The sequence below is a fragment of the Ascaphus truei genome, chromosome 5, assembly GCF_040206685.1.
Source record: "Ascaphus truei isolate aAscTru1 chromosome 5, aAscTru1.hap1, whole genome shotgun sequence".
Taxonomy (NCBI): domain Eukaryota; kingdom Metazoa; phylum Chordata; class Amphibia; order Anura; family Ascaphidae; genus Ascaphus; species Ascaphus truei.
In genome coordinates this window covers 167,752,701-167,779,822 of record NC_134487.1, presented here as the reverse complement: position 1 = coordinate 167,779,822, position 27,122 = coordinate 167,752,701, and the positions used below count along the sequence as shown (strand labels likewise).

General features: G+C 38.0%; 1 protein-coding gene across 7 annotated transcripts in view; it reads left to right on the top strand.

Moving 5' to 3' along the window:
• The window catches only part of RAPGEF6 (Rap guanine nucleotide exchange factor 6), a 309,945-nt gene extending 288,343 nt beyond the window's left edge, over positions 1-21,602 (top strand). For 4 of the 7 annotated variants that reach the window (XM_075601184.1, XM_075601185.1, XM_075601183.1 and 1 more), the window contains 7 exons: positions 1,571-1,759; positions 3,023-3,157; positions 6,551-6,664; positions 9,802-10,030; positions 10,789-11,276; positions 18,455-18,769; positions 21,053-21,602. In XM_075601184.1, coding sequence (XP_075457299.1) covers positions 1,571-1,759; positions 3,023-3,157; positions 6,551-6,664; positions 9,802-10,030; positions 10,789-11,276; positions 18,455-18,769; positions 21,053-21,078 — 1,496 coding nt within the window. In that variant the 3' untranslated portion in view covers positions 21,079-21,602. The remainder of the gene's footprint in view (positions 1-1,570; positions 1,760-3,022; positions 3,158-6,550; positions 6,665-9,801; positions 10,031-10,788; positions 11,277-18,454; positions 18,770-21,052) is intronic. The other 3 variants (XM_075601186.1, XM_075601189.1, XM_075601188.1) reach the window with 2 other exon arrangements.
• The last annotated feature ends 5,520 nt before the right edge of the window (positions 21,603-27,122 follow it).

The following is a 27,122-nucleotide window of genomic DNA, read 5'->3' as shown; positions in this document are numbered from 1 at the left end:
GAGGAATTATTTATTAATTTATTTTTAAAAAAAAATTGAAAATTTTGGCGCGAGCAGGGGGAAATTAATAGAGCCGCAGCATGACTCGCCAGCGGCCTAAATCCACTCGCCATGGGCGTGTAGTTATTATTATTTGTCGAGCACTGTATATATATATATATATATATATATATATATATATATATATATATATATATATATATATATATATATATATATACACAGACACACACACACACACACACACACACACACACACACACACACACACACACACACACACACACACACACACACACACACACACACACACACACACACACACACACACACACACACACACACACACACTATGAATGAATGTTACTGTTCCCAATAAAGGAGAAAACCCGGTAATGATAAAATCTACTGGAAACAAGAAATCTAGAGTAAGAGTTATGCTAGCAATTGTAGCAGATGGCACAAACCTTCCACCATACATCATTTTGAAGAGGAAAAACTATGCCGAAAAAAAAGTTACCTTTTGGAGTGATCGTGCAAGAAAAGGGGTGGATGGAGGAAATATTTATTTTGGACTGATTTTTAAGTTGTTTGGGGAAGAAGAATGTTGCTCAGAAAAAGATCAATGCTAGTACTGGATGCATTTAGGGGACACCTAACTCCAGATGTCAAAAAAAATAATAATGCTAAAATGCTCACAGATTTGGTTACCATTTCCAGATGTATAACCTCCCAATTGGAAGTTCTTGATGTGGTTCTTAACAAACCATTCAAAGACCATTTAAGGTAGGAGTACACAGATTGGCTTCGATCTGGCAACCACACTCTTACTCCCACAGGTAAGATAAGAAAACCATTGGCCAGCCAGCTGTGTGATTGGGTGCTTCATGCTTGGGATCTGATTTCCACCCAGAATATTGTTCACGACAATGTTATGGATGCTTCTGAAGATGATCTTTTATAGCAGCCGCAGGACAACGTAGGAAGGGACTCAAGTTGCGATGATGCTGCTACCGACAGTGAACTGTTACCTAAATTAAACTCTTGTTTTGTTTATTATGTGTCTACATTTACATTGGAAAGTAAGAGTAGCTTATCGGGCATTTTGAAAGAAAAATGTGCGTTTTCAAACCTCCAAAAAACCTGTTTTCTTTCAAGTTGCTTCTGAATTTGGCTGTCGCCGTATAGTCTGGGTCGCCCTATAATCGGACTAATACAGTATGTTGTATAGATTGTGTATTATTACAGAATTTTAGCTACTGCTTTGATCCCTGACAAGCTACTGCTTGCATTTTGCATACGAGTTTGAGTGTAGCTGTACTATAGAAACCTTTACTTATAAAGTGTCTATTCTTAATAGTTTATACTAAAATATTTCACGGCAGAGCAAAATGTTGCACACCCGTACTTAAAAAGTAGCAAATATGTTGTTTTGCTTTTTTTTGCTCAAACATAACCTCTACATTCTGGTCAGTAATACGAATATAAACTTTCCTGCTTCTCAAGCTGGCAGGACTGTTTGGCACATACCAATGTAGAAAATAACCCAAAATTAATTCTTCTCATACAGTGACTAAGAATTTGAGTGAGAGAAGAACTGCAAAATCTGATATGTCTTCTGGGCCTCTGAAGCCTTTAGGCCAAGCTACTAAAGCCCATATCCATCAGCAAAACCGAATAAGCCAAGTATTACAGGTCCCTGCAGTGAACTTATATCCCATCCGAAAGAAAGGACCAGGCAAAGAACACATCCCATTGAGTAAGTATCTGAAATCTACCTTGGGGAGCTTACAAACATCAGATATTGTCATATAATTTGATGAACCCTAATAATATATATAAATCTCTCTCTCTCTCTCTCTCTCTCTCTCTCTCTCTCTCTCTCTCTCTCTCTCTCTCTCTCTCTCTCTCTCTCTCTCTCTCTCTCTCTCTCTGTGTGTATATATATATTTTTTCATATATATCAAAATTACTTGTGAGCACATTCACATGTCATAGACAAGTCTGCAACCCTGCTTTTCACCATTATCACCTTGCATACAGTGCTTCCACTGCAGAAAGGGATTCTGGGAATATATATATATATATATATATATATATATATATATATATATATATATATATATATTGGGATAACAATAAATGGGGAATATATATAATCAAAGGATGTAAATCAAAAGTCTCCTTTATCATATAGATTTTTACACCATCTATATATTCCCCATTTATTGCTATCCCAAAGGGAGAAACACAGGGATTCACTTTCTGTTTCTCACATTTGTATGGCCAATCTCGTCGCCAGCTGCATGCTCATTACATGGAGAAGTGCGGCGACTATATATTTGTTTTACATTTTCTGTTAGGCCGGTTTTAATCCTTAGCAGCACGCTCCTAGAGGGCAACACTAATATGGTGTAATTAATATATTTAGCCAATCACCTGCAACTGCTTATTGGGCGGCAGGTGGGAGGCCAGCCCCTCCTTCCTCTAGGTATATAATCTCCCACTAAGGTCCCTGTATTTCACTATTCACTTTACTTGCAGACGTGAGTATCTTCACTGTTATATACCAGTTTTTAACTGCACTATGTTATATAAGCATATGCTTGGTTATATTAACCCTTTCACATAACATTAGTATGCATTTAGTGTAGGGACCTGCTAGGTAAGAGACTTACCATGACGTGGTTATCAGGCTTGGCATTATTTGATCAAAGGATGTAAACCAAAAGTCTCCTTTATCATATAGATTTTTACACTATATATATATATATATATATATATATATATATATAAATATAAATATTCCCCATTTATTGCTATCCCAAAGGGAGAAGCGCAGGGATTCACTGTCTGTTTCTCACATTTGTATGGCCAATCCCTTCGCCAGCTGCATGCTCCTTACATGGAGAAGCGCGGCGACTATATATTTTATTTATTTATGTGTGTGTGTGTGTGTGTTATAGCATTTTTGTAAAATTCATGGAATGCATAAAACCATTAACATACATTTCCTCTTTAGCTTCAGGATCTCCTCAGAAAAGTGTCAGTATAGCTGATGAAGTTACCACTAAAACACAAGCAGAAGACACAATATCACTGGTATCGTCATTGCACTCCAGTCCCCCTGCGTCCCCACAAGGATCTCCACATAAAGGTATGTTAACAACAACAAAAAGGACCACATCGCTCATCACATGGAGAGTCTTTCTGTTACAAAAGTGGGTTTTTAGTTTGCACTTTTTAGGCTGAGTAGAAGAAGCTTTTTTTTAGAAAGTTTACAATACACAGTCATACTTATCAGTCATGTCAATTGCAGTAGATTAATCTTCAGGAGATTTCTTTCAACAAGAACTTATCCTTTAAGAATTAACAATCCCTCAAAAAGATTATTTGCGGAAGACCACTTACTCTTGAATTTCAGGCACCCTATTTTATTTTTGTGTCATAACTCATGTCATATTCATTGAAGGTTAGTCAAACCATAATTTCCTATTTGTTTTAAAGCCATTTTTATACCCTCCAAAATAAAAAAAAATAATGTATTTACCTGGAGCTCTACTGTACAACAAATAGTTAAGAATGACTGCAGAAAGCTTTAATGGGGATATTATCTATGGCATTTCAAAAGAATTAGCATAGCCTCAACCTGTTTAAAGCGGTAATATCAGTTACTCAACACTTTTGTGGTAAAATGCCTTTCTTTGCTCTTCATAAACACCTGTATTCTTACCTTGGTAATGATTGGATGTGTTTTAAAGAAAGCTGTAAAAGTCACAGTTGTCTGTGGGGGACACTCAGAAAGTCTCATTAGAAATGAGACAGTGAAACAATAGAACTACAGCAGGTAATGTTCTTTATCAACCAGAATGGATCATAACCAATCAGAATTAGTACCTGATACTTCCTCATGGTTCATTTAAGGTTGGTTTTATCTTCACCATGTATTGCTGGTTCATCTCAGAGTTGCCAAGTATCTGATTAAACATACGGTGTCAATGCCATGTATAATGGGGATAGATGAATAGCATTGGAATGGAGTTGATAGCATTAGCAGAGTGTGCCTGGTAGCTTGTATAGTTTGCAGTGTGAGATTTCCTTTGTGGTTACTGATGCTCTCCTGTCAGTTCTAATTACACCAAGGTCCATGTACATATGTAAAGAAAACTTGGTGGTTTGTATTAAAGTGAGCAAAGAGCGTGCTTTTTCCCTTCACAATAATTTCATTAGCTTGGGGTACTCTTGCTGTTTTTATTAAGTTGAGATCTAATTCCTGGCATATATATAAGTAGCGCCACTAGTGAATAATTAAATAAATGTGTGTATATACTGAAATATGTGATAATTATTAGTCCCCAAAAAAAAGAAAACTTATACTTGCATCCTATATATAGGATAGTGTATCATAAAAATAATGTTATAATATGAACAGTGAAAAACAAACTAAAATAAGCTCTAAAGAAAGTTCTAACCCTAAATAGAGTCCTGATGGATAGATCAAAACCAAAAGTACACGGTCCAGGGGTCCAAGGCTGCTCTCAGATGGAAAAACCACTTCCAATGGGGATTCTATATAAACAAAAAGAAAACAGAGAGTGCACTCCCCATAGCGTAATCTTGTACATTTAATAACACATAGGGAAAAGGAGAGGGATTAAAAACACTCACAAAGTAAGTATAAAAACACGCAATTTGTGATAATAATCACCACCACGAGGCAAGCACCGTCCTGGATCACGTAGACAGTCCAGGGATTAACAACCGGTTACCAGGAACAGTTCATCCTCCATAGGTTCCGCAGAAGATGTTCCCAAGGAATCACACTAAAGAACTGGTATCCAGACATTCATTCAAACCTCCTGGGGCAAGAGTCCCCAGGAGGTGAATCCAAAATGTCTCCCTTCAACAAAGTATTTTATTTTTATTATATTATATATTACAATGTTATAGTTATTATTTATATAATTCTATATAGTGTTTATTGTATGTATATCATTTAATTGGTATAGTCTCCTTTTGTCCTGGCTGATTTGTTTATGTTCCCAATATTGTCATTAACCTGAGTGTTTTGGAGGTTTTAAATAACTATTCCTCATTGGCTGGTTTGGGCTGTCAATCATGATGCAGATATGCTTGGGGGCAGGCCCTTTAAGATTTTCCAACCAATCACAGTTTGCATTCAGTTATAAGTACCCAGCTCTCCTTGTTCATGTTATTCCCTTTGATAAAGTTACATAGTTGTGACGAAACGCGTCGGACGCCAATTACGACACTACGTCACTACGCACGGGCGCGCTTTACGGCCGAAGCGCGCATGTTGTTATAATGAGGCCAGCTCATTTGCTAACTGAAAGCAGATATATGGAACATCTTCTGCGGAAACCTATGGAGGATGAACTGTTCCTGGTAACCGGTTGTTAATCCTTGGACTGTACGTGATCCAGGACGGTGCTTGCCTCGTGGTGGTGATTATCACAAATTGCGTGTTTTTATACTTTACACTCCCTATGTGTTATTAAATGTACAAGATTACGCTATGGGGAGTGTGCTCTTTTTTTTTCTTTTTGTATATATATATGTGTGTGTGTGTGTTTTCTATGTTCCCAATTATTGGACTAACATTAGCCAATAGCTGCTGACTGCTTTCATTTAGCGGGAGGGCAGATGTATCCGAGTTAAACACTGGAAGGGGCTCATATTTGAATGGTCCTGTCTACCATATATTTGTCTCTCCCGCACATTAATTTTCAGCATAATACTAACCCACACATGTATTATCAACACATAATGGGTAACTTCTCAACATTCAAACTCATACTGGATCTAAATGGACAGTTTTAAATAATGACTATTAACATCCCAAATACAGTATATGTAAACAATCGTATGTTTATATAGTAGCATCCATGTACACAGTTCTTTACAGAGATATTATGCAAAACATAATACAGGTAGGGATAGTACAAGTAGTAGTGCATAATGCATGAAAGTTAACATGGGGAATATATGTCTATCGCACAGAACATGGTGTTTATACATGTGCACTGGTTGGTTAATAGTTTTGCTCTTAGCTCAAGGGATTGAAGATTCATAATCCAAAAGGTTCCTTATATATTTTACCATAATCACCCTGTATTTGATCTTGCGTTAACCTTTATTAAAAAGCGCCAAGCATTTGGTTTCTATAGTCAAATAAAATTGCTATTATTTAATATTATGAAAATTAGAATAAACATCAAATGTTAAGATAAATACATATAAGATTACACCTGGGAAGCACAGCATAGTCTCCTAGTGCAGCAGCTCTCCCCAGTGACTCCCTTACCCTTCCACCCCTGGCGCAAAACCTTCACTCCTACTTGAGGGTTCATATCCATGTTGGATTTTCGGCCCTATTAGCAGGTATGACTTCTATGTAAGATAAATAATCATTTTAAAAAGGTTAATTTATGTAAATGATCTATAATGCACTATTAACATTGACTTCACTGTTTCTTGTAAATAAAAGTACAGCAATTTCAACATTTTGTTTAACTTTGTTTACCCATAGTTGGTAGTGCTACAAGGTCGGAGAATTGCAGTCAGATAAATCTCTCGGGCTCCTCCTCATCGCTGACCAGTGACCCCAGCCAGAAGACCAGCAGCCAGCGCAGCTACGGAATAGGTGGGGGCTACTTGCAAAAGAAAATCCAGCAGATGACAGGCAGAGCACCGCGAGAGGCAGGGAGCAACAACAGGATAGATACAGAGGAGGAGCAAAGCGGACAGCAGGCAGGACAAGAGAGGAAATGCAGGAAAAGGATAAGGTCTCCTTTTGGAAGATTCAGGGACAGGAGCTTCTCGAGGGACAGACTAGTCTCATGCCAAACCGCAGAGGTTCATTGTATTACAGAAAGTTCTGAACAGGAGAACATGAACTTGATAGACAGGAGAGAAGGAAACACAGAGGTTTACAGTGAAAGCTGTAACTGTGCCACAAGCAGTCTTTTTACATGCCTGTGTCCAGCAATGAGGATCAGAAGAAATACCCTTTGATGTTCTACATGTTATTTTGTTAATAGTGCAGCGCTTGTTTATGTAAATTATTGTTAGACTCATTTACCAACTAACCTCTTGAGAACCAGAAAGTCCTGCAATGCATTGAAGGGCTTAATTAACAATCTGCATTGTAAAGCGGTACCGAGTATGATAATGCATTTGTAGCTGAGGGAGGACTCGTTTTGATGTTGGTTTGGCTACAACCAGACTAGTATTATTGAGGCCAGCATATTCAATTAGGTAAGGGCGTCAAAATGTGCCCTTCTCACCCAAACAAGCACTACATCCTAAACGCAAAACCAGTTTACTAGAAGGTTTTTATGGTGGAGGTAGGAAACAGGGTGTCTGGAACTGAACTGCATTAATTCCCACTCCGAGGACCACCTGTTTTCCTAGATACTTACCTCCAAAGGTGCTGCTGTTAGCATCCCCGGCTGCGTGAACATTAAAGGGGTTTAAATCGACTAGAGCACGGGAGCCAATGGGAAGCCGCAATGTCATCCGTCGTGGCTTCCGATTGTCCCACGTGTCGTAGGAGATTTCAGAACCACGGAAGCAACATCGATGGAGGTAAGTGAAAGGTCTGTGGGGCTGAAGTTAACACGGTTCAGATCCAGAGACCCCCTGCTTCATATCTATTAAAATAAAAATACATCTTGGACTGCGCCTTTAAGCTTAAACTTGGATACAATGTTAGATTTTTTTACAGTGAAGAATGGACATTAGTAGTGTGACTCAAATTATTTTTTTTATTCATTTCCTGCTCTTTCTACCTGTGAAAATCTGATGTGGCTTTAACAATTGCAGTGTTATATATTATGGAAAGACTATTCAAAAGGACATGCACCAAAATTGTTTTTTAATAGTTCCTTAGGGAGTTTAGCAGGATAATGTCAAGTATAGAAAATGTTAGTCTCCATATCACCTTGAAGCTATTTCACATTAAAGTTGACATCTCTTCACATACTTACAAAAAGTGTTTTATTAGAAGTGCTGTTTTTTGTAAGACCTCAGTGAACTAGTGGAAGTGATAGCTGATCATTTTAAAGCATCAATCAAAATGTCAAGTATTTTTGATTCATATGCTGCAGGTACTCTGACGATGGGGGTTACTACAGTATTTATCTTTTTATCCCTCTACCCCAACAATAACATAATCTGGTTTATGCATTCTCTCTCAGGGAACAGTCCAACTGGGAGAGTGTGATAGGTATTTCACATGCAGTCAAAACAAACAAAAGGCAGACGATAAGGGAACTAATGCAAACCCAGAGTTTCAATTTGACAGATATTTACTAAATAAATAGTTTTGTCTAATAAAGTAAGGAAGACATAAGAAAGTCCATAGGATGTAACACTTTGAACCTATCACTGTCATTTAGTTCATTTTGCTCCTATAAGATGAAGTATACATTCACAAATGCATCATTTATAGATCTAGCATGTGGTAGCTAGTACAGCATTAAACAGATTGTATTATTAGCATTAGATAATATGTATATAATGTTGCACAACTGCTATGATTCACTTACAATGTAATTTTTAGCACCAGAGATGCAAGCAGATAAATTTCTTTCAACCTTCATAGAGATCTGATGTGAAGTTTCCCACTCTAAATATTAGTGTCTTAGTCACGTAGCTGCTACTTCCACTTTGATAAAAACACATATGATTTTGGTTCACATACTTGTCCGGTACACATTGGCCCTAAATAATTCTTTGTTCAAATGTGCATTTGCATATAAAGACATTCACTTGGTTCAGTATTTTGGTTACAAAATGTTGATGTGTGGTAAACAAACCCCCTTGTTTTAATTACAAGTTAGGGTATTTCTAGGATAATACTGTAATTGACTTATTTTACATTACTTCAGTCTCATTCTCTGCAGCGAGGGTAGTATATCAAAGGTAAAAGTTTATATTTGTGCGTTCAGTTTAGCCCAGTGAAGCTGTTTTTGTTTTGGCAAAATGACACATTAAATGGAAGTGGATATTATAATTATGGGATGGATGTGGTACCAGCCCCCTTATTTCTGTGCATTAGTTTATCCTAGTTAACCTCATGCATGCTGACTTACAATGCAATGCAGTCCTCTTAGTAAACAATGGCCTAAATCATGGAGACATTTTAAAAAGTTTCTATATCCAGTAGCCGTGCTAAGTAATTTGTGTATTCTTGGTAATGCTCTTAAGCATACTATCTTTACTAATGTAAGGCACTAAGATTGTACATATTATATACAATGCCAATACTGGGTAAGTGTGCCATACATTACTTCCATAATGCAATACTTGTCCCAGGTCTCAACATAAATAAGATAACACCTCTACAGAAAGGTACGTTCTACTGACCAATGCGAACAACGTAAGAGGAGAATCCCAACTCTGGATAATTTCAAATCTGTTGGATTGTCAGAAAAATACAAAGGTTTATACGCACTTGTGTATGATATTACTGTGGAAGAATGCTAGATAGCTGTGGTGTTGATTTATAAATGTACGAGTCAGTGAAGAATGGAAAAGTGTAAAATATGTAAAATTTGGAGAAAGGCTAGAAATGGTGAACCTTTGTCTGATATGTTTACTTAATGGGGCAGTGATAATTTTGGTTATTAAGTTGCCTTAAGTGAGTTTGCTTTGTTAAATAATTTCATCCAATAACTACTCCCTTTATAGTTAACTTGAAGTTAAATATTTTTTCCCTACTACATTTGTCCTGGATTCATGACATTGACCTACATTATACCCACCTTTTGTTTTTAGGCTATGCCCTTATACCGTCCACTAAATCTGATAACTTCTCAGACTCCAGCCACAGCGAGATCTCGTCACGATCAAGCATAGTCAGCAACTGCTCAGTGGACTCCATGTCAGCTGCCCTGCAGGATGAGAGATGTTTGCCTCATTCACACATGGTCATAGATTCGTTAGGAGCAGCAGAAAGGAAAGAGTTGCCTCAGCCCACAATTGAGTACAGTCAGCCTTGCACTGGGTAAGGGAAAACAACAAGAACTCCCCCTCAATCTTACTAACTTGAGTTCATCTCATATAAACAATGTGTGTCGGTTACCACATTGCGTCATTTCATATATGTATATGAAGCACTTGAAAAATGTTCACCTTATTGATCAACATACTGTATTTGTATAAAGGGACACTGCAAATACATCTGTCTTCTCTGGGTTGATGTGCACCTAGTTAATTATATGTAGCTTATACATTTCGGAATATAATTAAAAAACATACACATTTTGTTTTACAGAAAATGTTTTTATTCTTATGTCAGAGCATTCAGCATGTTGGCAAACAAAATACCAATATTTGTGTGGGTTAAGTGCTCAGGTTTGAATGTTACAGCATAAAAAAAAGAAATCCAGTTGATTGCCATTAAACGTTAAGGGAATTATGTGAGTCAGTGCCAGTGTCTTTGGGAAAACAGAGGGTGATATTAAATTAGGTTATACTATTTTGCAGACAGTGAAACATTTTAATAGACCAGCATTAAGGTTCCTCACTTATTGATTCAGATTGTATGGGAACTTGCAATACCCTATACGTTTTTTCTTCAGATGTAAGGTCTAGGAAACTATTCTACAAACGAAAAAACTAATCTTCCTCCATTCTAAGGTACTGCTACCTGCAAAACTATTTTTCTCTGACCAATATAGCTATTACTGTTCTGTGCTATTGTATTAGAATATTCTGATTGTACAACGGATTTGTCCTCATAATTGGTTGTTTCCCTTGTAGCTGGCTGTCTGCAAGATATCCTGTTATCAGAAATGTTGCACCGTCCATGAGCAACGAGGAAATCTCTCATGACCATATTACAGCAGACAGTGGCCGTGGCAGTTGGACTTCCTCTTCCAGCAGCTCCCATGACAACTTCCAAGCTTTTCAAAGCCAGAAGGGCTCGGACCTTCTAAGCACTTATCGCCACTCGCATGTGGATGCGCCCATTGCTGAAGTAGAGTCAACCAACTGCTACACAGAAGAGTCATATAATGAAGACTATAACAAAGCCAACAGGCACTCAAAAGACAGCCTGGAACTCAACCAGTCACGTCAAAGCTGGACATCATCCAGTTCTATGTCAGATACTTATGAGACAAACTATGGCACAATTAAGCGTAGAGTACTGGATACAGCAACAGCAGAGAAGACAGAGGCTTCGGACTTGCACCAAATCGACACATGCTATAAAACAGTCACTTCCACTACAGATAAAGGCCTGATAGGTAAGCCAAACTGGATTTATCAACTCTCTTACATACGGTTTTCATTTCAATATGGAGCTGTTATGAAATGACATCAGCAGATATGGGACCTGGATTGGCAGTACAAATCCAGGATGCTCATTTTTGATGTAGATCTACTTATGTTACTTGATAATATAAGCACTCGGTCAACTTGTTTCAGTAGAGGTTTTCTTGGAATCAACAAGTCATGTTCTTTCAGGGGTTATTTACATGCAAAAATATGTGCTATCCTGAAAAGCATTTATTTCCAAGGGCCAAGACTGAAAACATGAACTGCTGTTTTAAGATCTGTGTATCTAAAGATGTGAAACATAGGTAGAGCAGTGTACCCATCTATATATCAAACAATACTAACTAGTTTTAGAGGACTTCAAGTGTAGTGAATGTGCAAAATATTTTAGATGCATTTTGGTTTGAATTTGTTACATTGTACCATTTCATTGTTGTGAAGCTAGCACAAAGTGTTATTCTTATACATTACACCTTAACTTCTCAACATCAAGTAAATAGGACATTTATGCCCAGCAGAAATACAAATCATAAGGGATGATGCTGGATAAAGGTAAACAACTGATTATCACTTCATAAAGTCTATGATCTCCGAAACTAGATGCTGTATGGTACTTTCAGTATGGTTTTTGTTAATGAAGGTATTTTTACCATTACAATTACAGAGCTATTAATTTCTATTCTATCTACTTCCTTGGAAAGCATTTTAGATCAGTGATCTGCCCAGGATCTCATAGAGTTTAACAGACCATAATACTGCAAATATAAGCATAGACTAATAATCCTAATCTAGTCAATAAGAGCCTTTATACAATTGATTGTGTCCCAAGAATAACAGTCTTTTCCCTTCAAATTGCAGAAGTATTTTTTTTTGATAATGTCACAATTGTATTGTATTGTATGTCTTTATTTATATAGCGCCATTAATGTACATAGCGCTTCACAGCAGTAATACATGTGGTAATCCAATAAATAACAGATAATATAAATAACAGATCATGGGAATAAGTGCTTTAGACATTAAGGAAGAGGAGTCCCTGCTCCGAGGAGCTTACAGTCTAATTGGTAGGTAGGGAGAACGTACAGAGACAGTAAGAGGGAGTTCTGGTAAGTGCATCTGCAGGGGGCCAAGCTTTATGTGCCATGTGTTCAGAATAGCCACAGTCCTATTCATATGCTTCTTTAAGCAAGTGTGTCTTAAGGTGGGTCTTAAAGGTGGATAGAGAGGGTGCTAGTCGGGTACTGAGGGGAAGGGCATTCCAGAGGTGAGGGGCAGTCAATGAAAAAGGTTTAAGGCGGGAGAGGGCTTTAGATACAAAGGGGGTAGAAAGAAGACATCCTTGAGAAGAACGCAAGAGTCTGGATGGTGCATAATGAGAAATTAGGGCTGAGATGTAAGGAGGGGCAGAAGAGTGTAAAGCTTTAAAAGTGAGGAGAAGAATGGAGTGTGAGATGCGGGATTTGATCGGAAGCCAGGAGAGGGATTTCATGAGGGGAGATGCTGAGACAGATCTAGGAAAGAGTAGAGTGATTCTGGCAGCAGCGTTTAGGATAGATTGTAGGGGAGACAGGTGAGAGGCAGGAAGGCCGGACAGCAGGAGGTTACAGTAATCAAGACGGGAGAGAATGAGGGCCTGAGTCAGAGTTTTAGCAGTCGAGCAACAGAGGAAAGGGCGTATCTTTGTTATATTGCGGAGGAAAAAGCGACAGGTTTTAGAAATGTTTTGAATGTGAGGGGCAAATGTGAGAGAGGAGTCGAGTGTGACCCCAAGGCAGCGTGCTTGGGCTACTGGGTGAATGATCGTAGTTCCAACAGTAATGTGGAAGGAGGTAGTAGGGCCAGGTTTGGGAGGAAGTATGAGGAGCTCTGTTTTAGCCATGTTGAGTTTAAGGCGGCGGAGGGCCATCCAGGATGATATAGCAGAGAGACATTCAGAAACTTTGGTTTGTACAGTAGGTGTAAGGTCGGGTGTTGAGAAATATATTTGTGTGTCGTCAGCATAGAGGTGATAATTAAACCCAAAAGATGTTATTAGGTCACCTAGAGAGAGTGTATACAGAGAAAAGAGAAGAGGTCCCAGGACAGAGCCCTGGGGTACCCCCACAGAGAGATCAATAGAGGAGGAGGAGGTATTAGCAGAAGAGACACTGAAAGTACGATGGGAGAGGTAGGATGAGATCCAGGATAGAGCTTTGTTCCGAATGCCAAGAGTATGGAGAATGTGAAGGAGAAGAGGGTGGTCCACGGTGTCAAATGCTGCAGAGAGGTCGAGTAATATGAGCAGAGTGTAATGACCTCTGTCTTTGGCAGCATGGAGGTCGTCAGTTATTTTAGTGAGGGCTGTTTCCGTGGAGTGAGCAGTACGGAAGCCAGATTGTAGAGGGTCTAGGAGAGAATAGGTGTTGAGAAAATGGAGCAAGCGAGCGAATACAAGACGTTCAAGTAGTTTAGAGGCAAAAGGCAGGAGGGAGACAGGCCGATAGTTAGAAAGACAGGTAGGGTCAAGCTTGCTGTTTTTGAGTAATGGTATGACTGTTGCATGTTTGAAGGAGGATGGAAAGGTTCCAGAGCAGAGGGAGGAGTTAAAAATGTGCGTGAGCGTAGGGACTATAGTAGGAGCAAGAGGTTTTAGGAGATGGGAGGGAATGGGGTCAAGAGGGCAAGTGGTAGAGGGAGAAGAGGCGATCAACAGCGACACATCCTCCTCTGAGACAGTGGAAAAAGAGTCAAGGAAGGCAGGAGGAGAGTTAGGAAGAGGTGTAGGATGGGAGGAAGAAACAGAGGGGATGTTCTGACGTATGGATTCCACCTTTTCCTTAAAATAGTCAGCAAAGTCCTGAGCGGAGATGGAGGAAGGAGAGGCAGCGGAGGGTGGTTTGAGTAGAGTATCAAAGACAGAGAACAGTCGGCGTGGGTTAGACTTGTGCATGTTGATTAGTGAAGAAAAGTAGGCTTGTTTAGCTTGCGAGAGGGCAGAGTTGAAACAGGATAGCATAAATTTGTAGTGAAGGAAGTCTGCGAGAGTATGAGATTTCCTCCAGAGGCGTTCAGAGGAACGAGTGGAGGAACGCAGCATGCGCGTGTGGGAATTTAGCCAGGGTCTAGGGTTAAAAGGGCGAGTGCGGCAGAGAGAAAGCGGGGCATGTAGATCAAGAGAGGAGGACAAGGCAGAGTTGTAGTTCCTGACCAGTTTGTCAGGGTCTGTAGCAGATCTGAGAGAGGAGAGGGAGGAGTGTAACGTGGACTCAAAGTCAGGTAAGTGAATAGAGCGCAGGTTTCTGCAGAACCGGGGTGTAGATGGAGGTGGAGAAGTTGAGAAGCGAGATAGAGAGAATGAGATGAGGTGATGGTCAGAGAGAGGAAAAGGGGAAATGGAGAAATCAGAGAGAGAGAAATTTTTAGTGAAAACCAGGTCTAAGTAGTGGCCATCCTTGTGGGTGCTGGCTGCAGTCCACTGTTGAAGGCCAAAAGAAGAGGTTAGAGAAAGAAAGCGGGAAGCCCAAGGGAGAGAGGGGTCATCAATGTGGCAATAGTCCCCAAGGAGAAGAACAGGGGAGTCTGAAGAGAGGAAGAAAGAGAGCCAGGATTCAAAGTGAGAGAGAAAGGCAGAAGGGGGATGAGTAGAGGTAGGTGGGCGATACATGACCGCCACATGAACAGGGAGAGGAGAGAAGATCTGGACAGTGTGAACCTCAAAGGAGGGAAAGGCAAGAGAGGGGGGAATAGGAATAGTTCGGTAACGGCAGAGAGATGAGAGCAGGAGCCCCACACCTCCACCCCTGCCATCAAGGCGCGGAGTGTGGGAGAAGGAAAGGCCACCATAAGAGAGGACAGCTTCCAGAGCAGAGTCAGACTGAGTGAGCCAGGTCTCAGTTATAGCAAAGAGAAGCAGGGAGTGAGAGAGAAAGAAGTCATGCACAGAGAGGAACTTGTTAGAGAGGGAGCGAGCATTCCAAAGGGCACAGGAGAAAGGGAGAGAGGAGGGAGGGTGGCAGGGGATGGGTATGAGGTTGGAGGGGTTAACACCAGAAGGAGTAGAAGTTGTATGTGGGAGGCGAGGACGAGAGCAAGTAGAAATAAGGCAGGGACCAGGATTGGGAGAGATATCCCCAGAAGCAAGGAGGAGAAGCATGGATAGAAAGAGGATGTGTGAGGATGATTTGTAGGGGTGTGATTTAGTGCAGGAGGTATAGCTGTGTGGTGACAGAGGACGCAGGTAAGAAAGGAGTTCATGTGAACTGAGAAGTGGGGAAGAAAGGAGAGATGGAGATATATGAATAGAGTTAGAGACATAAGGAGACTGGTGGAAGGAAGTGCATAATTTGAAAATAAGTGCGGTTGCAGCAAATATAAAAAATAAATACAATACAATAAATGTATTTCGCTTTTATTCTCCCTTGTGCTGATATAGTTAGCAACCCTTATTCCGTATTTTGTATTCATCTGCAGCTGTATGATAATATACTGCCTTCCAATATTTAGGACTAGTTTTTATTTTATATTGCAAATAATTCACTTTTTATTGTCTTCAAATAGCAGGGTATATCTGGTCACGTGACAAGCATGATAAGCATTTATGTTTTAATATTAAATTAAGGCTGTAATGGAAAAGATACATAAACAATTCAGGCTTGTCCAACCTCTCTCTTGAGCAGGATTCATAGTAAAGAAATGAAGTATCATGGGCAGCTCCGCTATTACTTCCATACTTGATGAATAAAAACAAGGAAAGATGAGAAAATATCCTTAGTTTCTCATATTTGGGTTGTGATAAAATCATGTGTGGCCCAGAAAGCAGCACTGAAGCTGTAGACAGTAATGTAAACCCTAGTTAGGGTTACTTTTGAGGAAAATGGGACTTCTATAGTGTTTGCTTTTTTAATGCTGCTACAAAAGGACAGGCAGTTGTGTTAAAGCTGCAGTTCAGTCAATATCCTGCATGTGTGTTTTTTTTAATAAATCAGTTCTGTATTAAGAAAAAATACTTTTAGCATTTTCTGTTTAAAAAACAACAACTTTGAAAGACCAATTTTCATGTATTCTATTTTAACAACCATTTGCTAAGGCACTGCCCCTTCATGTCCTGTCACAAGCCCTGGCACACCCCTTTGTCAGCCCTGCCCTCCCTCTAGCACATGTCAGTGCAGGAGTGCTCATGAATATTCATGATCTTCCACTGAGAGACAGAAGCAGAAGAAAAACAGATCCCTTCACTAATTATGTCACCAAATTTCGCCGATCAATACATGGAGAACGAATTGACCTGCAGCTATACAGTTCTTTAGGTAATTAGAGATTGCCCACATGAAACTATTGAAGTAAAAAAATTAATTAAAAAAAAAAAAGACTGAACTGCAGCTTTAAGTACTTTATGTCACTGTGTGACATAGTATTCTGATCACGTTCCTGGCACGTGCTTCTGGGTAGTGGTGGGGTTACTTTAAACACATGCGACTCTGGAAGAATAGTGCTGGAGTTTGAATAATTGTTCTCTTCTGATAGACCTGAGCAGCGCATTGTGCTAGAGTCGGAAATGATAGGAGCAGCATTAACACAATGCCTTTATGTTCCAGAAATGATGGGAGCAGCATTAACACAATGCCTTTATGTTCCAGAAATGGGGTTATATTAGCATTATTTTTTTTATTCATTCATTTTTAATTCATCAAGTACTGTATGGAAAAGGCTATGCTTAATAATATTACACTGATTAAGCTTTCTATTTCATGTGCATTATTTATACATTTGTATAGATCCTGACATTTTTAGGACAAAAAGGTAATTAGGTTTTTGTTTTGTTTTTTTAATTCTGGAAAGAGAAACAAAGCCTATTTTGCATCTGAGCATGAAACCTAAAAAGAAACTCTATATTGGTTAACTTGTAACAATTTGGTTCCAATTTTATTTCAGTGACTTGTGGAATTGCATATTAAACTATCTCAAATACATCAATTATCAGCTACTTAAAAGCCCAAAGGCTCCCACGCATTGACATATAAACGTCAACATTCTGTTACGTTCTGACTAATATTATTCCCTTTAATGCAAATGGACCTGTTAACTCAACAATGCATTCACCATCCTTCCTTCCGTGGGGGGGGGGAGGGGGGGCTTATAACTTTCATTACCTGAATTCCTCCTCTTGGTCCGAGATATGTTTTTTTTTTCCCCGTTTGGCAAAAATTGAAGACGCTCGCCATATATCTTATCTCAAATGTCTATAGTATCGCCTATTTTTAGGGAACAGGATGATCAGTGCAGTCTTCATTTTGGTAATCAGGAAAACCATAGTTCTATTATTTGTATTCAATTGAAGTTTGGTTGTTTATTTATAAAATATTTTACCAGGAAGTAATACATTGAGAGGTACCTCTTCTTTTCAAGTATGTCCTGGGCACAGAGTTATAACAATAGATGGTTACATTAAATTATTTTATTTATTTTAATACTTGTATTTTAATATTACCTACCATGCTTAATGTTTAAATCAAATTACTACATTTTTGAAGCGGTACAGTTGATTCAACCGGTCACACCTACAGTATGTGATGTACATCTATGTAAAGTTAAACATTGCATACAAAGGTGTATATTTACTAAACGCTTATAGCCATTGCTATATATTGCTTGATAAAGGCTGTTCACTTGACTGGCTACTACAGTATACTGCTCTGTCTATTTCAGACGCATTGGATATTCAGTCAATAGTCTAAACAGAAGAAAATTTAAATGGTTGGAGGTGTCCTGATCAGTATTACTTTCTAATGCACCATGTTCATCTTTAGGGGCTACTCATAAATGTGAACTGGAACGTCAAAGAAGCATGACTTGCCTCGAGTTTAACACTGCTTTTCTGTGCTGTGAGATATGAACGTACACAGCATGAGAGTACACATATCTGTAAGCCTTGCTTATTCTTTTTATGTATTTGCAATAACCACAAGGCCTGTGGATTAAAACAGGAGACTTGTAACCCCAATATCTGCTGCTGTCATCATAACCAGCTTTCCTGCATTTACCTTTTTTTAATTTGTTACCAGTTTCTGTTTTGCCATTGTAACATTTCACTGTTTGTTTGTTTTTGTTTTGTTTTTCATTTTTTTCTCCCATTAACATTTTTTCCATTGCTTGTCTCTTGTTGTGCCAGTGTACTGTGTCACCTCACCTAAGAAGGACGATAGGTATAGGGAGCCACCTCCCACCCCACCGGGCTACATGGGGATATCATTAGCGGACATAAAGGAAGGACAATCTCACCACCCGCACTTAAAACCTCCAGAGTATAGTGTGGCGATACAGAGGTCAAAGATGGTACATAGAGACCTCTCTAGACTTTCGTCAGCTTCTCTTGGTAGTGAACCAATGGCATGTGTCTCGCAGAAGATCTTAACTCATTGGCATAACCGGCATCAGTCCCATCCTAAGGTAGCGGATTTGGCTGACACAGATAGTGAAGCGGATGGTATGTTGATGAACTAACTTGCTATAGTAGATATATAGTGAAATCTCATTTTACAACTGTCCGAATGTCTCTGCACGCTGCTGGCTATCTCTCCCTTTCTAGCTTGCAATAGGGTACAAAATCTTGCAGGCTCCTTTCTTTGCAAAGCACACGAATTTCTCCTGACCTCTCAAGCACGGACGATTTTCTTTTAATTGTATATGAGAATATGATGCATGTTGTGTAGTTTCACCTTCATATTTAGTTAAGTTAGTCCATATTACATCATCGCTTCCTACACTTTCTGACTGAATAGCTACAGTATATTAGTACATTATATACATAAATATCTCTTCCTTACACTTTCTGTCATCTATTGCTGTGGATAAGTATATATTCAGCTGCCCATTGGTTTTTACGTTGGGATAATGAGAACCTTCAGATGATGATCTACTGTAGGTCATTTTTTCCATGTACACTACACATTCGCTAACTGATATGGCTTCGTTTCATGTCATCATGGTTTACCATCAACCTTCGAGATATAAAAATGGTGAATAATTCACCTGTGCTCAGCCGGGGGGTCACATATGTGCAGTATTGCCAATCCGACTGAGATGATGAAATTGGGATCCAGCCCTTGTTTTTATCCCTAATCTCTCTGCTTTCTAGCTTGTCCTAGTGCTGTATTTGTATTATAAATGGAAACTGACCATTTATAACTGTCCACTCTATACCAAGAGTCTTCTACAACAACATTTCTTTACACTATTGTCGATAAACAAAATATGGGCATCTATACGACAATATAAGCTTAGGTTCCCTTTAACAAGAATAAATTCACTGTATTCTCAGTTCTGTGTATTGTAGGTAACAATCAGCCGCTGGGATTCATCAAGCTCTGATGTGTGGAATCGCACCCAAACCGGCATTACATACCATTGATTGTATCTGGTGCAATACCATGCGGAGCTTTTAGCGTTTAAGTTATTATATCACTGTAAGTGGAAGAAATAGTAAAGCACAGACGCTTGCATTTACTTTTCATTAAATATCTGGACTAGATCTCTGAATACACAGAATGTTTGGTCTGTGCTCTATACTACTGGTTAAGTAAGCAAAGCTAATTTATACAGTCTTAAAATCATACTGTAGTACAGATGTGCAAACAATTATATAAGGACAACTACATTTATACTGAATATAATGAAGTGCATTTAATTCAGATTCAAAAAATATTTTTTTTTTAGCTCTGTTCAGTGGTTGAAGTGGCTTCAAAAATAATTATTCTGTGCCTGGTTTTAAAAAGATCCACATTTCTTAAGGTTTTGAATGCCCTGTGATGTAGTTATGCGTGTTTGCTAGAGGTGATTGCATGTGGAGCAATGAACGAGATCTGAAGGAAGAGGATCATCCAGTGACGTTGCAATCATGATTGCTGACGAATGATCACATGATCACAACGTGACAGGGGGGCTGTGGCACATTGGTTTCGTGACCGGCCCGGCGCTCAAAGGTTTAAATATTGGGACAAATCAATATTTATGATGGAAAGGGGAAGAGGCTTTCTAACAGGCATCCCAGTAATTCTCTGCGTTATCCATAGTGTAAGATAGTCTCACTAGAGTATAAAACAATATTTTTATAATGCAGTAATTTCTAAGCATTTTTCCCTGAACTGCAGCCTCACCTGATTGTAGAAACTAACAATTAATTAAAAAACTTGGATGCACAAATACAGTACATACAGTATATGAATGGAAATGATTGTCAAAAGAATTTAGCCTGGAATAAGCCACTGAGTTTTTTTTCCCCATCACAATAGTTGCCATGTTTTTACTTTGCTATGTAGCATCTCCAAATAACAAAAACTGTTGCAGGACTTCCAGTGAATCATTTTTTTACCATCACAAAGTGGCCATTTATTTTTTTAGTCCACATGAAAATGTTTTTACTTTGCTTTACAGTATCTCCAAAAACAGAAAACTGTTGGCAAACTTCACAGTGAATTCATCTCTGGCCTGGGCTCCGAAGGGAAGTAAAGGATGAAACATTTTTCAACAAACACATCAAGAATGTGTGTTAACTCTTTTAGTATGGAGACTCGCTATACAGTACAGAAACGTGTGTCATTACTCACTTCATACATTTGTGTATTGAATACACCTGTTAATTATTCAAGGTGTTTTGGATTATTTAATCCTCATAGCACAGGCTCAACAAAAATGTATGGCAGCTTGAATTGGAAAATTGTTTAGATACATTCAATGCAAATTTCCCTCACAACTTTCTTTTCTTTTACAGAAGAAGAACAAGTATCAGCCGTCTAACTGTTGGATAACGTATTCAACATGCCAGTTATGAGGACATGGAAGTGGGATGAATAATACCCATGCTGTATGACTCTGTTAGCTGGAGCTGACAGCTTGCTGCTACTAACCTCCTCTCAAGTTCTGCAATTATGAACAGCAGGATGGAGCAAGAGGCATGGTATTGAAGGGCATTTCTCATCGGCTAGAGAAGCTTATCTCAGCCTGCACTGGAGAATGGGATCCATGTATAATATAGGCATCAATCTGCAGTAAACCCCTAAGTATCTGTACTTATGTCAGTGTCACTAAAATGAACTAGATGTTGGACCCCAAGTTGCTTAGAATCAGTTGAGCTTTTGAAGCCGTCTATTATATGAGATAAAGTAATCTTATAGCAAAGCTCCCTGAAGTACTGTACTACTTTTTTTTCTACCATTGTGATTCAGACAAAACATAAGGAAAAAGCATATGTATATATATTATATATATATATATATATATATGTATATATATATATATGTGTGTGTGTGTGTGTGTGTGTGTATATATATATATATATATATATATATATATGTATATATATATATATATATATATATATATTCATGTAGAGGTATCAGTACCGTGTTAGCAGAGCTTCAATAATCAAAAAATAAATAGATGATACCGTTCTGTGGCTAACTAAATGCTTTTATTTGTGCGAGCTTTCGAGATACACTGATCTCTTCTTCCGGCGATGTTACAATGAATGAAGCAAAAGGTATACTTAAAAACAGTGTCTCTTGGAATGTTATCTGTGCTGTTCCTTCCCCCGGTGTGGATGTGTTTTATGGCTAGAGGTGTCAAAAGGTTACTGTGAAAACAAGTGAAGAAAGAGTGTGTATGTGCATTTTTATTCACACTGATACACATACACACTCTTTCTTCACTTGCTTTCACAGTAACCTTTTGACACCTCTAGCCATAAAACACATCCACACCGGGGGAAGGAACAGCACAGATAACATTCCAAGAGACACTGTTTTTAAGTATACCTTTTGCTTCATTCATTGTAACATCGCCGGAAGAAGAGATCAGTGTATCTCGAAAGCTCGCACAAATAAAAGCATTTCGTTAGCCACAGAACGGTATCATCTATTTATTTTTTGATTATATATATATATATATATATATATATATATATATATATAGTGTGTGTGTGTGTGTGTGTGTGTATATATATATATATATATATATATATATATGCAAATATAGCTATTTGCATATTTGCTTTCCTGTGGAGGGTTTTTGTCACTTTTTTTACTCACCATAACTTAACTCAGTATATATATATATATATATATATATAATATATATATATATATATATATATATATATATATATATATATATATATATACTGGTTAATGTAATTTATTTGGTGGAAATTTAAAGAACCCTAATTTTTATGTTTGATTGGACATGTTTCGCTATTGTAATTTTTAACGTTTTTGCCAGCAATATGATGCGAAGAGAGTGCTCCAAACAAACATATGGAGAGGTATTTTTAAGAGGACAAATACTGTATAAGTGCTTGGGACCTAAGCTAAATTCCTAAACACAAAATGATAACTAGGAAGAGTTGCCCAGTATAAACAACACACTTGTGTATATACTGTAGTAAAACACTGCCACCCTCTGGCGAAAGCTAATTTATATATGTTGAGTAAACTTGGTCAGAGTAGAAGAGTTCTGTTAGTCAATTAAAAAAAAATAAGACCCTTGAACATTTAACAATTACTGTAGCCACTAATAACACATCTGATACACAATTCATACAATGGCAGTGCCAAAACATGCAACTACTGGAACACAATAAATACTGTATATTTATTCTTTCCTTTGTAGAGTTTAGAATGAGATGTGTTGGTATGTACTGTATGTGGGCAAATATACGCATTGAGCATCAACTGTAATTCAGATGTTTTTATTTTAAACATTGTGGCCAGCTTACACAAATTAACCAGTATATGAGTAACACTGGAATTCTTTAGTTGGAGCATAAAATGAACAGATGCCCAAACTGGACTTAGCTTTAAATGGCAAGTTTGCAGAACTAAGCAAATAAGAAGTATCCAGCTTCTACAATTCTCAAATAATCCCTGCGTAACAATGGCCTGAACATTTTCCCTTTCCCCCCAAAAGCTACAAAAGTTAAATTTAACAGTTCTGCATCAGACATATCAAACTTGAAAACAAATGTTCTTATCAACGTAAATGCTGGAGTATTAAACTGTTGATGGACTATGCGGTTATAATGTGCTGCGCTTGATGCACCATCTGTAATTACTCCCAAGAGTAATCAATAATCCATTTTGAGCTAAATTCCTATTGTGATGGACCCTTGTCCCCAAAGTATAACCTATTATTCTTTTTCAAATATTGCTACAGGTAAAGGTTTATTGATACTGTATTTGTCTTTGCTTGGTGTATGTAGTTTTTTTGTGGTATTCCTGGAATCCTGTTTTTACAAAGCACAGAATCTCAGAATGCAAATGGCACAGACAGTAAAATCTAGTTTGGACTCGACCAGTGAAGATGCAGCTTTTTTTTTTACTTATACAGTACCTTTGGAAAAATAAAGGCATTGCAACAGACCAAACCAAAACTTCTTCCCATTCCACAAAAGGCTATTTTGTTTCAGGAACGTGATGCTTTACAACACCATCAAACGTTTCTGACGTTTAAGCTAAATGAGCATGAAATAAATGTAGTGTTGACTAAACACTGAAACTAATGTAAAGCGTTAAGTCCTGACAGGATCAAAAAATGCTTTGTTATAGGTAGCAGTTGAAGAACGTACACCCATGTGCGGTGGAATAATAGCATTTGCGGACTGTTCGAAAGTGGCAATGAATTAAAATACCATTTTGAGAAATGTCACAATCGTGGCCAATTTTTAACATGAAAAAATGTTTCTCAATATAGAAAACTATTGGATAATTTAACAATAGAGCTTGTGATCGGGACGGAAAAGTACATGATTATTTCTAGACCATATATATATTTTTGGCCAAACTTAATGGGGCTAAACCTTGTAGCCACTTAAATGCTGCCAGTCAATGTGTGAATGTGTAATGGAGTCTGAATTAAAGCTTCTTTTATATAACATGCCACTCATGAAGGTGATGAGAACAAGGTACAAGGCAACTGTTATTATATGAAAAAACACTAGAAGCTGTGCTGTTTTTCAGCAATGGGGATATACCTAGATATGAGTGTAGTGGTACTGCAGAGATGCCCATTTTATAGCATAGGGTACATTGCCTAAACATAATGTATTAGCAGCTTCCAACTTACTATAGAATGGCAGATGTAACTTCTGTTTGCACAATCAAATAAGTCCTCAAATAATGTTGTTTTTAGAAATAAGGTTTCTACTGTAGTTCCAAGTTGGACTTGATATTTTAATGTAAATATGGGCAGCAACAAGAACGGTTTTCTTGATCTATCAATGTACATTGCACAATGCGGGTGCCTGTGGCTTGTTCTTGCTTTGATTTTGTTCTAAAGGAATCTAATCACATTGATTAGTGACCATGTAGCCCAATGTCTTTATATACTAATTTTAAAGAAATGATAGGCTATAGTTACTAAGGCGTGTTGCGCCATACGGCATTTTCTGTGCTGAAAGACAAATTACAGCGTATTCATTTGAATGGACTGTAAGGGGCCAAATTGACTATACATGCAGGAAGGTGTCTTATGGAGTACTGTGGCTTAGTAAATATATCCCGATGTTCCTTTTAGCAGCTACATTTCATGTTTTGAATCTTTACCGAAAATGAGATCACACCCCTTGTAATGATGCAGGGAATCTGTATTGTTCTTCTCTTAGAGAAAATCTAACTCGGAATAACATTTCCCGGTTATTCGTGTTTTTTTGCAACACTGTCCAATAATACTGAGAAGGAAAATCATTCCATAATGTACAGTATACTCTGCTAGAGATTAGAGCAGTGTTTCTTAATGCTCTTTCAGCAATATCATGTGCTAGATCCAGCTAATCACTCTTTCACATGTATAGTAAGATTAGTGTGAACTAGTGTGCTTAGTAATACATTGGGGTATTCGTAGAATCTGGTCTGGCTAGTGTGTTTGGAGGAGCGGGTTTAAAAATGTTGGATTTGGGGGCTCTCGCTGCATGCAGAAGCGATACTTAATTGAAGGTGTAATGCTTTTTCAGGCTGCATTCTGAAAGGTGGAATAGATGTATACCCATAATTCGTAACGTACACATTTCAGCATGTTCATTTTTCTAGGACTCCTGAGTGAAATGATGCTTTAAAATCTTTAGCACTGAAAGAATACAGAAAAAATATATTTTATTCTGCTGTCATCTTGCTCCTTTTTGGGTTTATTATTTACTTTGTTCGAACAGATTACGCTCATTAATAAGATGCTCCATAAGCAGCCCAACTACTGTATATCACTTGTGTTTGTGGGGGGGAAAACATGTATTAAGGCAAACTGCCTTACCATTTGCCCAAACTATTTGAGTGCTGTCTATTTAAACAAAAACATATAGCAGGAAGATCACAAAGTTCAAGCTTTAAATATATACAGATTTGGTTCTTCCCCTTTCTCATTACAATTCTGTGCACAAGGCATCTAACCTCATGTTTACATGTTAGATAAAAATAGCAGCCACTTTTAAAGTGACACAGTCTGCATACTGTATTGACGAGCAGATATCTAGTGGGTGATGCAGCATGAAAATGAAATGTGAGAGGCACTGTACACAACATAAGAAGGTTTACTTAGAAGTGACCAGTCGGTCAGTTTTTGGCCTAAATTGCCCATTGATTTCAATGGGGAATTTCAGCTTAAAACAACTTCATTGACCGCTTCGGCAGACGTAGAATAAGCACCTAGGTGTCAGTACAATGTTACCCTGTTTGCACCACCTTGTGATCTGGTCACTAATAAGTCACCTGATGTACATTATGTAATAGAATTCTGCACCTGCATACTGTATGTTTTGTTCCTACACCAACGTCAACATTTGCCTGGTTTGATATTGCGTAAACGTATGTGGCTGGCAATCTGAGTCAAATGTGAGAAGCTCCTACACTTGTAAACATAGTGTAGGCAGAAAATTGTGCAGTGCATTATGTTGATAAATCGCCTCGATGGTATTAACAGCACCACCCACCAGCCCTAAATAGGAGTCCACATGACCTTAGCGAATGCTATTAAATCACAATTTAATCCTCCGTCAACTAGCAACACTGGTACCATTTAAATGTCACCATCTTCTAATATCATATAAATTAAGGTCAGATATCACAATCTTGGCTCCTTCTTACTTGCAGACTTCATAATTGTCATCTAAATAGCAGAATGTGGATACTGACAAGGCCTTAAATGCCTGTATTTCAAATGCCATTAATTCCAATAAAGCACTCTTTGGAAATTCCTTATTAAAAGAAAGAAGGGGGGGAAAAAAACTGCATTTCCAGTTATTGTTACATTAATTATCATGCATACATGGGGTTCTACTGAAGAATGACAAAATGTGCAATATTCATTCCAGCTGTACACACCGCAGTATAGAAAACCTATTTTACACTTTTTGGGTATGATTTAAAATAAATAAAAAACACCTGTGTATTTAACCATAATGACTACCATTAGTTTAAAAATGAATTATAAAAGAAAAGGGATATTTTCTCTTTGTTGTTGGGGGAAAAAAAAAAAACGCTTTGTACATATTTGCAACAAGAGAAAAGGAAACTTGAACTCGGTTCAGCTTCAGCGTTTGTTGTGCTTTTTATTGTCTGCCTTTATTTTTTAAACTCTTGAATGCCGTTTGCATTGGTATTCTGAAATTATGACATTCTTAATGTGGGAACATATTGGCAAAACTGCACAGGTGTAACAATATTCAAATGGCAATTGTACTGCACAAGTCAGTGATTGTAAAGTATTATGTAACAAGCAATGTTTGTCTCCTATTTTTTGATACCTCTTAAACTTATGTCTTTTAGAAAGACAAACGCCTCTGTATGCTTTTTTGTATT